An 11758-nucleotide genomic window follows, 5' to 3' on the forward strand; every position below is an offset into this window, starting at 1 on the left:
CTACATACTTACTCTTCACTGAGGACAATCTTTACTGCAAAATACTTGTTCAGCAGTTTATGTCTCGCTTTGTAAACAAGACCAAAGGCTCCGCTGCCAAGACGCTCCATGGAATCATAGTCTGAAGTAAACCTGTTGAGATCAACGCTATTGTTTGGGCAAAAATAATAAATATAGAAGTGTCTTCTTGATTGTACAGCAATTTTTGGGAGAGAGATTTAAGACCATATCAGTATAAAACACACATGCTTCGTTTCTTATGAAAATGTTTTTTTCATACCTTGACAGGGTGGATATCCCATTCTGACTATTTCCCACATTCTTGTCTTTTACAGCATTCTTCGAGAATAAAAGAAAAAAGGTTCAGCATGTTTAACCTATGCTATGATTATTAAGTTTTATACACTTTAAGAAGCAAGACATATAACTTGTCGTCCACAACATCAAAACAGTCAAGCAGCATATTGTATTTTGTAGTGATTCTCTCCACAGACTCCATCCAAGTTTGCAGCTCTATTTTAATGACTAGACAAACAAAACTTTCTTGCTCTCATAATTACACTATTAATCTGAATAAGTAGCAGAATATAAGAGGGTGTATCTTTCTTTAAACTATTACAGTTTTTAGATTGTGTTGTAAAGTTCAGACCTGATCGTTGGACGAGTTTGATGAATCAGTGAATATTTCTGAGCCACTTGTACCCGTCGCCATGCTTTGTGGCGATGCAAGAGACTCCCTAGAAGAATAAAAGAAGAGGCATTAGTACAGCTTTTTCAACATTTAGCTTTAAATTAGGGCTGTCGAATTAACGCGTTAATTTCGATTAATTAATCACAGAAAAATAACGCGTTAAAAATATTAACGCAGATTAATCGCGCTCCTAGATGCCCCTGACTTTTGGTCAGACAAGCACGGAGCACGGAGCTCTGACAGCACCCGTCCCCGGCCCCCGTCGCACGGAGCTCTCACAGCAAATATTGTTATATGCGATTAAGCAAGATTAATCACAAAGCTTGTAATTAATTAGATTAATGTTTTTAATCATTTGACAGCCCTACTTTAAACACTGTTTCAATACTAAGGTCAATAAGTGCCTTACAGTGAAGTTGACCACCTGGTTGGTTCACCATCTTCATATGCAGTAGACCATGAGGACGTCTATAATTCACAACAAAGTGATTAATTGTTCTGAATCTGTTAAATAAAATCACATCAAATCATTTAAATTATTGAATGGTTTTATGATTCTGAGAGAACAGACCTGAGCTTCAAAAGAGTTTGATGAATCTTTGAATATTTCTGAGCCACTTGTACCCGTCGCCATGCTTTGTGGCGATGCAAGAGACTCCCTAGAAGAATAAAAGAAGAGGCATTAGTACAGCTTTTTCAACATTTAGCTTTAAATTAGGACTGTTGAATTAACGCGTCAATTTCGATTAATTAATCACAGAAAAAAATAACGCGTTAAAAATATTAACGCAGATTAATCGCGCTCCTAGATGCCCCTGACTTTTGGTCAGACAAGCACGGAGCACGGAGCTCTGACAGCACCCGTCCCCGGCGCCCGTCCCCCCGTCGCACGGAGCTCTCACAGCAAATATTGTTATATGCGATTAAGCAAGATTAATCACAAAGCTTTTAATTAATTAGATTAATTTTTTTTAATCATTTGACAGCCCTACTTTAAACACTGTTTAAATACTAAGGTCAATAAGTGCCTTACAGTGAAGTTGACCACCTGGTTGGTTCACCATCTTCATATGCAGTAGACCATGAGGACATCTATAATTCACAACAAAGTGATTAATTGTTCTGAATCTGTTAAAAAAATCACATCAAATCATTTAAATTATTGAATGGTTTTATGATTCTGAGAGAACAGACCTGAGCTTCAAAAGAGTTTGATGAATCTTTGAATATTTCTGAGCCACTTGTACCCGTCGCCATGCTTTGTGGCGATGCAAGAGACTCCCTAGAAGAATAAAAGAAGAGGCATTAGTACAGGTCAATTACTCGTGCTTTGTGATGATGACTCATTGAATTCCCTAAGGAATTACAAGGAGAGACATGACTGCAGCTTTCTCAGTATTTAACTCAATGTTCTGCTCTCCTACTTATGACAATAACGGCAAATTCACACCGGGGAGCGGCGAAGCGTGGCCTGCCGCAATAATTAAAATGTTCTCTTTGTGTGCCACAATAATATCCTACCGATGTGAACCAAAAATTGTATCCTCCTTTTTTGCTTCGTTTATGTCCGATTGATGCGTTTCAGGTGAGAAGAAATTAGCTGTAACATAGAACACGTCAGAAGACTGATTGTACTCTCTCGCCACTTTGCCATAAAAATTAAACTATCCCCAACTTTTAGTGTGGCCACACTTTGCCACAGAATCAAAACAGCTGATGCTGCAGCTTTCTATAGACATTGCATGGCAGCTCGCCGCAGGCCACACTTCCTCGCTCCCTGGTGTGAAGTCGGCATAAGTGCCTTACAGCGGAGTTGATGGCTCTGACAACAAAGATGGTGCACCACCTTCGGACACTGTTGATCTGACACCTAAAATGCACAGAAAAGATGACATACTGTTAAGACATCACAGGGAAAGAAAAGGCCATTGAAAAGTGAAATGCCTAGCTTAAATGTTTTACGTAAAAGGTTTTCAAAATAAAAGCACATAGGCTGTGGAAAATATGGTCTCTGTGAGCAGAATAGAATCATCAGTGTCACGGTTCAGGACAGGGGGTGGACCCAAATGCAGAAAACATACTAAGAGTCTAACAAAAAAGCGAGCCTTTCATAAAACAAAGCTGAATCGAAAATACAAAGTAGCAAATGAAACTGAAACACACAAACCAACCACGGGGCAGACAAAGTTGCAAACAAGGCTGGAAGGGGAAGTCCGGAGAGGCCAGCAAGACTGGGCTGGAGGCGGACGAAGCTGGCAGGACTGCCATGAGGCGGAGGGGGCCGGAGAGGCCGCTCTGGAGGCCGGCGGAGTGGCTGGGCTGGAGGCCGGCGGAGAGGCCGGGCGAAGTCGCTCTGTAGCACAGGGGCTGGGCTCTCTAGGGATAACGGGAGCACGGGAGCTGGGGTCTCGAGGGACAGAGGGAGCACAGGGGAAGGAGTCTCGAGGGGCAGCCGGGGAACAGCTAGGGCCTCGAGGGGCAGCCAGGGAACAGCTGGAGGTCTGCGGAGGTCGGGCAGCAGGAACGGAGGTCTGCGGAGGTCCAGCAGCAGGAACTGAGGGCCGACATGACGGCGGCTTGCCCGGCCAAATCTCCTCCTCCGAGGCCTTGAAGCCCTCTGCATACTTAGAGGGCCTCTCAGGGTCAGGCGAGTACCCAGAAGGGGTCAGGGGCTGGGGCAGGAGAAACGGCGGACAGTAGCGGCCCGGCAGCAGGACTGGAGGGGTCGTCGCAGCATGAGCTCAGAAAACGAGAGTTCTCGCAGTCCGGAGGTTGGCTGCGGACAAGGCGGGCTAAGCGGAAGGCTCAGAAACTCTTGAAGCCCCTCTGGCAACTGACTCCTTCAGGCTTCTCAGCCATTTTTGCTTTAGCCTCCCATAACGACACCTCTTTAAGAAACTCCCATGGGGCTCTCTTCCACTCCTCATGGAGACATAAGAGGGTATAAGCAAGGTCATAAAGATGGCTACCCAAAATCTCTGCTGGGTCCATACTAGGTGTGATCGTTCTGTCACGGTTCAGGACAGGGGAGGACCCAAATGCAGAAAACAGACTAAGAGTATAACAAAAAGCAAAGTAGCAAATGAAACTGAATCACACAAACCAACCATGGGGCAGACACGGGCAGACACGTGGAGACACGTGGAGACACAGCAGACACAGCAGGCACAGCAGGCAACAGGCAGGCAACAGGCACATAACAGGAACAACGATCCCAGAAGGAACACTGAGACAGACAGGGATATATACACAGAAACTAATGAGGGGAACAAGACACAGCTGGGGAGAAGACACAAGGACAGGATGTAAAACAAGACACGACACAAGGGGGAGTGAAACTTCATAATAAAACAGAAAACCAAATTGCAAAACTGTGAGAATCAGTAAAAATCTGCACTGAAACTTCTACTTTTTCACCAAACAGCCATTAGATGCATTATTTTGTTATCTGTACCTAATAAACTGGCAACTGAGTGTATATACCTTGCTGTCCCAGTCTGTTTGTTCTTGAAGAGCAGTCCATGCCAAATGAGCTGCATTTTGTTTGGCTTCCTTGGCAGTCTTACCCTCAGCTACAGGGTAGTCCTTGTTGTCAATTACTAATTTGTAGAAAAATCTGTGTTGTGTTTTGAAAGGAGGAGATAGTTTAGATCTTTATCTTAACATTTTATTATTGTTTAAAACTGAAAATGAATCAAGAGTTGGCAGAGTGTCTATTCAGGTTACAGAGGTAAACGTTCATACTCACTGAGGAATATGAGCTGGACCGGATCTCTTCACTTCAACGAATGTATGGCAGAGGGTTTTTTTCTGACAGTAGTGGTTAACTAATCCGATGAAATTAATCTCTTTATAGCTGTTGTCCTGAGAGCTCACACTCGGGTTTCTTGTCTTATTACTGTAATAAACAAGTGATATTTCACACTGATAAAGAAGTGAAAATCAAACAATGCACTGGCTTTGTGATTTATTTACCTGGTTTTAGAAACAAGTTGATCTAGTTCCTCCTGTTGTTGAGCTGCTGTAGAGTTGTTACTCTCATCTGCAGTCTTGAAAATAAAAATAAGATACAATTTTGAGATGGTTCACACAGAGAACACAGAGGACTGCTAAGTATGTGACACCCTACAACAAAATACGCTTTTAGGCCTATGATTTGTCTTTTACTTTTAATACTAGAGGCTTGTTAAGAAAGAGGATAACAAATCTTACAGTAAAATCAGAGTCCTGATGTTCGCTCCCAAACATTCCTGTCAGGGCATTTTTAGCTGCATTAAACTTGGCTTCCTTCTTCGTCTTCGATAAGTACAGTGAAAATTAACATTCTCCCACGCTTTTTATATTTATTTCAATCCTTGCCCGTGAATATACTACAGGTCCAGTTCCATAGTTGGGATAAACTAATATCAAAATTTATATGGGGGGGTAAAAGACCTAGGATAAGATATACCACACTCCAATTGCCTAAAGAAAAAGGGGGACTGGCTCTCACGAAAGGAATACTTTCATGCAGCACAACTACGTCCGCTCATTTACTGGTGCAACTCTGATTATATAGCTCGCTGGAAAGACATTGAAGTGCTTGCATCTGGGTCTCCAATTCAACCACTCATACGGCATATTAAAGAAAAGAGAGACTTAGACCCAATCACAACATTTAGGGAACTTGGACTATTAGACTGGATAGCTTAGGGCAAAGGATTCAAACCAGGTAGCTCTGACTGTAGATTCAAACAATGGACAGAAAAAGGTTTAACAGCCATATACACAGTTATCCATAAGGGAGAAATGAGAAGCTTTCAAGACTTGAAAAACAGTTTTGATCTAGAAAACCAAGACTTGCAAATGAGGGATTACTATACAAAAAGGGTTAGACAAAAAGAAGAAATACACCCTATTGTAAAGATTATTGTACGAGTTTACCGTGATACCATTTCCAAAGTTATGTCAATCCTCTACTCTTGTTTGATGGAAGCTAAAAAGATTCAACACTTAATGTAAGAACTAAATGGGGAAAATAACTGAGCGAAGAGATCTCAGATGAGATGTGGCATGATATGTGGAAAATCCACCAGACCACTACACAGTCAAATAGATGTCGAGAATTTGTTTGAAAAAAACAAATTTGTTCTTTTATCACACCCAAAATCAGTGGTAAACAATCAACAAGCAACAGCAATGCTGGAGACTGCATGCATATGGAATCTAACCACACGTTTTTTGGAGCTGCACGAAAATTCAACCGTTCTGGGACTGTGTACACTCTGTTCTCTGAGAGGTGTTAGGTTCGTGGGATTCAATAACCTGTCTTGTACTGCACCTGGGACATATGGAAGGTTCTGTTCATGTAGGAGATCAATACCTGGTCAAGATTCTCCTTGGCGCTGGAAAGAAGGCTATAACAAAGAACTGGCTAAAAACTGATGCACCAGTCTACAAACAATGGCTGAACATTATTAGTGATATCCTAATAACGGAGAAACTCACATACAGTGTAACTCCCTCCAAGCACAGGCAGACATAATTGGCTTTCTTATAACGGGTTTATTTGGAGCTTTCTCTCCTCCAGATCCACCTTGAAAAGTAAACATAACAAACAAACAATGTAGCATAACCTCCTACCAACGTAAATAACTGTACAATACAAACAACTATACCTCGTTGGCTGCATGCTATAACGTGAGGAAGTCTTGTGGTGTCGTTATAAGCGCACTGAAGTCTTTTGTCACCGGTCCAAACTTTCCTCCGGAGCTCTTAAGTGTCTATTTGGTCGCAGGTGTTGCGCGTCTCAATTACATGGGAGCAACCAAACGAGACTTCCGCCGAGACTTCACAATAAAACTTATGTATACTGAATTAAATAATGTGACCAACAAATGCAACTTAAATACATTGTAAATCATGAGGTTCTCTTGTAAACTGTAATAAATTATAGATGTTTTTTCCGCTTCACTTTGTTTCAGTGACTGCAGTGATGTGATAGGGTTGCAGGCAATTTTTGCTTAGTCAGAAATTTGACAAATTGGCTGAAGGAGGGGAATTGGTTCATCTCTTCTTGTACTTCAATAACCTTGCGGTTCCATCTCGCTGTTAGCCAAGCCGGTAACTTTGAAAGCATTTGTCTGTTTTCATTACAGTCATTTAAGATTTCCAATGCCTTGATATGGACCATGGCAGCCTCACAACTACGGAGAAAATCACCAAACTCTCTTAGCTCAAAGCTATCCTCAGACCCTATCTTGGGCCACGCATGGAGCTTGTCTTGGTAGGACTTCGCAATTGTAAAGGATTACCGTATCGCTCTTCCAAAATCTCCCATGCTGCAACATAGGCAGATTCAGTTCAGAGTAGAAAATAGCCATCGATTGCTTTCTCTGCTTGTCCACTTGCATATCTACGTAGGTAGTATAGTTTCTCTTTATCTTGAATGCCTTTATGATCAGAGTTTCAAAGGAGAGTTTCCAGTCGTTATATTTCAATGGATTCCCACTGAATACCGAAGGTTCAGGAACTGGAACTCTACTGGCAGTTAAAGCACCTGCTAGTGTCTTCATCAGCTCTGTTGTGCTTTCATTTGAGGAGGTGACCACAGCTTGTGGGAGCCCGCACTTGGTTATTTACCCCCCCATCTCATCTCATCTCATTCTTCAGCATGTTTTCCACTCTTCTTTTATGGAATCTTCCTGGTCATACACCCATATCCTTGCTTGTGCTGCATTGAGACTTTTCACTGCTTCCAAATGCTGTATTTCCATCCGTTTGTCCTCCAGAGTCTTCTGTAGAGCTACATGCTCTTCTTCCATTCTAGCTCTAATGTTTGCGTCCTCTTCTGCTTCCCTTTCTAAACAACGCCTAACAGCTGCTGTATCTTCTTCAGCCAACTTTCTTTTAACTTCTACTTCCAAGCACTTTATTTACAATTGTTCTCTTTCTTGTTCTTGTAACACTTTCAGAACAGCTTGGCTTGCAGCAGCTTCAGCAGCAGCCTCCCGTCTTTTTACAGAAGACCTGCCCGAACGCTTTGAGCTGTTTTTCAAGGAAGAACCAGATTTGTAGGTGCTTGTATTAAGGAGAGAGACTGCTTCTGGCCAATCTTCTTCTTCTGGAATCCTTCCATCCAGTAAACTTGATGCTCTGTTTAGAACAAACAGACATCTCTACACACAGATCCACTCTTTGACGTATGTCTTGGTCTGGAGTTGAGACTTTACGTAGATCATCATAAACACGTTGGACATCTTCAGAAAGACTTGTGACTTCCCCAATGATGTCATTTATCAGATCCTCAGGTAAAGGCTCTGTAGATTGTGAGAATGGCTGCTTTGAAGATTTGACTTGTGCTTTCCATTTGTCATAAATGTAGTTGAATCTTTGTTGAAGCGCTATAGTTTTTTCTTCTTGTATTGCTTTACCCTTCTCTGTCAGAGTCTTGGTTCTCTGACCTCTTCTTGGTTGCTGCGCTTCAGCATCCACCGCTTGGTCTTCTGATACTTGGTCTTGAGAATTTGCACTATCCCTAAGGTAGATTGTAGGCTTGTTGACTTTGACATTTTCAACTCCACAGTAACTCACATTTACCAGAAGAAAATGTAACCCTTTAAAAAAACTTACTCCTATGTAAATGTCCCTTTAATGTTTACTTTAAAGCTGAAATGTCTCTAATGTTAACATTTTGAAAAACAAAGTTGCACTTAGAAAATTGAAAATGTGCATAAGACGGCTTAATTAAACTTTTAATGTTACCTTACAAAATACACTGGATATGCATCAACACTTCAATATCAAACGGAAAATAGTCTTCACTTATTATTTCCAAAACACACTTTGATTTAGAAATATATATAGTTCACTAGAAAACGTATTAACCCTTTAACTTTGGCACTTTAATTGTGTCAACAAATGGCAAGCTGGCCAACATAAATACATGAGCCAAACCACAGTCGATCTCATTCACAGTAAAAACATAATATTTTAGCAAACCTTTACCCAAGACAGCTTCTTAGACAACTCTTAACTTATTAGTGTGCAAGCTCTTAATAGATTTGTCTTTGAACGTTGCCTTTCAAAACTGTGTGCGTCTTCTTACGGTGTGTGTATGGCGTGATTTCGGCTCATCCTTCAGCCCTACTGATGACGAAAGGCTCGCTGGTCTTTCAGTTGCCGCATCGTCAATTAAGGCACACTCGCGTCGATGGACAGTCGAGTTTTCACTGTAACTCCCTCCAAGCACAGGCAGACATAATTGGCTTTCTTATAATGGGTTTATTTGGAGCTTTCTCTCCTCCAGATCCACCGTGAAAAGTAAACATAACAAACAAACAAACAATGTAGCATAACCTCCTACCAACGTAAATAACTGTACAATACAAACAACTATACCTCGTTGGCTGCATGCTATAACGTGAGGAAGTCTTGTGGTGTCGTTATAAGCGCACTGAAGTCTTTTGTCACCGGTCCAAACTTTCCTCCGGAGCTCTTAAGTGTCTATTTGGTCGCAGGTGTTGCGCGTCTTAATTACATGGGAGCAACCAAACGAGACTTCCGCCGAGACTTCACAATAAAACTTATGTATACTAAATGAAATAATGTGAACAACAAATGCAACTTAAATACATTGTAAATCATGAGGTTCTCTTGTAAACTGTAATAAATTATAATGATAGAAAACAAGCTAATGTCTACAGTTACATACAGGTTAAAAGTTATGGAAGACACATTTCTCAAAGGCTGGGGGAAAAGGTTAATAAGATACATATCTAAAAAGGAGGCATAAAACACTAAGTATTATTTGATTATATTGTAGAATGTCCCCACTCAGGCACTGTTGACTTTAAAATGTAATGTTTGTAATTGTTATCTCTGAATAAAACAATAAAAGAAAGTTTAAAAAATACAAAAGGTAAAAAGTAAACTGAAAACTAGTGATGTGTCCTTCCGTGTCGAGACTTCGAAGCGTGTGTCGAGTAATCCAGGAAAACTTTTGTGAAGCGCGTATCGATGCTTGTATTGATGACGTAGGTGATGACGTTCGAAGCCTCACAAACCTGCCGTACCACGTGACTGATTCAGGAACTGGTTCGCGGGTTTGGCGTGCGATTCAAAATATAAGGGGAGCGAACCGCAATTGATCCCCCTCACAATTTGTGGACTTTTTTGCGAGTTTGTCTGCAATCTATTCGAGTTTCTTTTTTTTGGGATGGAACCAGCAAGAAAGGGGAGATTTTTAGTGATGGCAGTGTGATACTGAAGCTTCAATACGTGCTTCAAACTCTGGACTACAATTCCATCGAACCACTGCTTCGAAACTTGCTTCAAATCACGTGACATATGACGTATTTCCTGAATGAATCAGCGAACTGGTTCGCGGTCCAATCAGGTGATTCGCTGCCACTGCCTTGTCTCGATTCTGACAGGTTGAGACAGTTTTGAATTTGAGCGCCTCAACACTTTATAACCGCTCTAAACAATGCACAATTTGTGGGTTGTCGTCGTAGTAGTATACGTTATTGCTGTTGAGTTGTTGGTATCGCATTTGAATTTGATCATTATGGAGCCAGCCAACTAGCGAAACAATTGTTATGCACGCCAGCATCATCTGTTCCTTGTGTGCAAGTAAAGAAACCAGATCTAAATCTGTTGAAAGAATAATGTACATCCCATATAAAAATGTGCAGCCCCGGTGGCGCAGCTCGTAGAACAGGCGTTCCCTCAATTAAAGGCGTGCCGCAGCAGCCCAGGGTTTGAATCCAACCAGTGTCCATCTGTTGCGTTTCATTTCCCTTATCTCTATCCAATATTAAACTGTACTATCATTTAAAGCCTAATAAGCCCACATTTTACCCCCAGCACTGTCTTCTCAATAATATATACACACAATCATCAACCTTTATTTTTAAATAGAAGATGATATTCAGTGTGTGTGTGTGTGTGCATCAAATCATTTTCAAGGCAAATCCACTGCAGCCTTGCACTTCGCCAGTAGAGCTCACTGTAACTGAAGCTTCAAGTAATGAACCCATTTCCGAAGCAATTGGCTGAAAAGCTTCAGTGCTTCATAAAAGCTTAATTTGCCCATCACTAGAGATTTTCCCCTGTCTGGGAACATTAATTGAGCTGATCTCACCTAATAAGGTATGAACATAGTAATAATAACTAGCGTGATATACTGTAAATAAATGTGACTGGGACAGACAGGGATATATACACACAGACACTAAACGAGGGGAACGAGAAACAAATCTCCAGAATCCCAGCTTCACCTGTCTTTACTTTTGCAATGAGAGCTGTGAAATCAAAATAGTTTACATTGCCAAGGACTCCTTCTTCAGTCGGACGGCTTCCCTGACCACCGGGGTCCACCACGGTGTTCAAGGGTTACCGCTCCTTGAGGCATCTAAGACCTTGAGACCACAGCTCATCACCGCAGCTTCAGCAATAGAGGTTTTGAACATCGCTCACTCAGGTTCAATGCCCCCAACCTCCACAGGGATGTCTGAAAAGCTCCGCCGGAGGTGTGAGTTGAAGATCTCCAGGACAGTGGCTTCCTCCAGACGTTCCCAGTTCACCCGCACTACCCGTTTGGGTTTACCAGGTCTGTCCAGAGTCTTCCCCCATCCCTTGATCCAACTCACCACCAGATGGTGATCAGTCGACAGCTCCGCCCCTCTCTTCACCCGAGTGTCCAAAACATGCGGCCTCAGATCAGATGATACGATTACAAAATCGATCATTGACCTTTGGCCTAGGGTGCTCTGGTACCACGTACACTTATGAGCATCCTTATGTTCGAACATGGTGTTTGTTATGGCCATTCCATGACTAGCACAGAAGTCCAACAACAAACGACCGTTCGGGTTTAGATCAGGGAGGCCCTTCCTCCCAATCACGCCTCTCCAGGTGTCTCCATCGTTTCCCACGTGTGCGTTGAAGTCTCCCAGCAAGACTACGGAGTCCCCTACTGGAGCCCCCTGCAGGGCTCCATTCAGGGTCTCCAAGAAGGCCGAATACTCCGAACTGCGGTTTGGGGCATAGGCACAAACAACAGTCAGAGTTTTCCCCCCCATAACC

At 42.2% G+C, this 11758-nt stretch overlaps 1 protein-coding gene and 1 long non-coding RNA gene across 2 annotated transcripts; both read right to left on the bottom strand.

Annotated features, from left to right (window-relative positions):
* Positions 1 to 3866: 3866 nt before the first annotated feature.
* LOC115020249 (interferon-induced, double-stranded RNA-activated protein kinase-like) lies at positions 3867 to 4988 on the bottom strand (the record flags this gene model as incomplete). The annotated part of the gene is made up of 5 exons (XM_029450202.1): positions 4904 to 4988; positions 4667 to 4740; positions 4440 to 4589; positions 4175 to 4307; positions 3867 to 3917 (listed from the first exon to the last, which is right to left on the bottom strand). Coding segments are annotated over exons 1-5 (444 nt in total), but the record flags the coding sequence as incomplete, so codon positions are not given.
* A 1510-nt stretch (positions 4989 to 6498) lies between these two features.
* Positions 6499 to 9248, bottom strand: LOC115020153 (uncharacterized). The gene is made up of 2 exons (XR_003833543.1): positions 8778 to 9248; positions 6499 to 8207 (listed from the first exon to the last, which is right to left on the bottom strand). It is a non-coding gene; the product is annotated as an uncharacterized LOC115020153 (long non-coding RNA).
* Between the last annotated feature and the right edge of the window lie 2510 nt (positions 9249 to 11758).

Source organism: Cottoperca gobio, chromosome 15, assembly GCF_900634415.1.
Source record: "Cottoperca gobio chromosome 15, fCotGob3.1, whole genome shotgun sequence".
In the NCBI taxonomy this organism is placed as follows: Eukaryota; Metazoa; Chordata; class Actinopteri; order Perciformes; family Bovichtidae; genus Cottoperca; species Cottoperca gobio.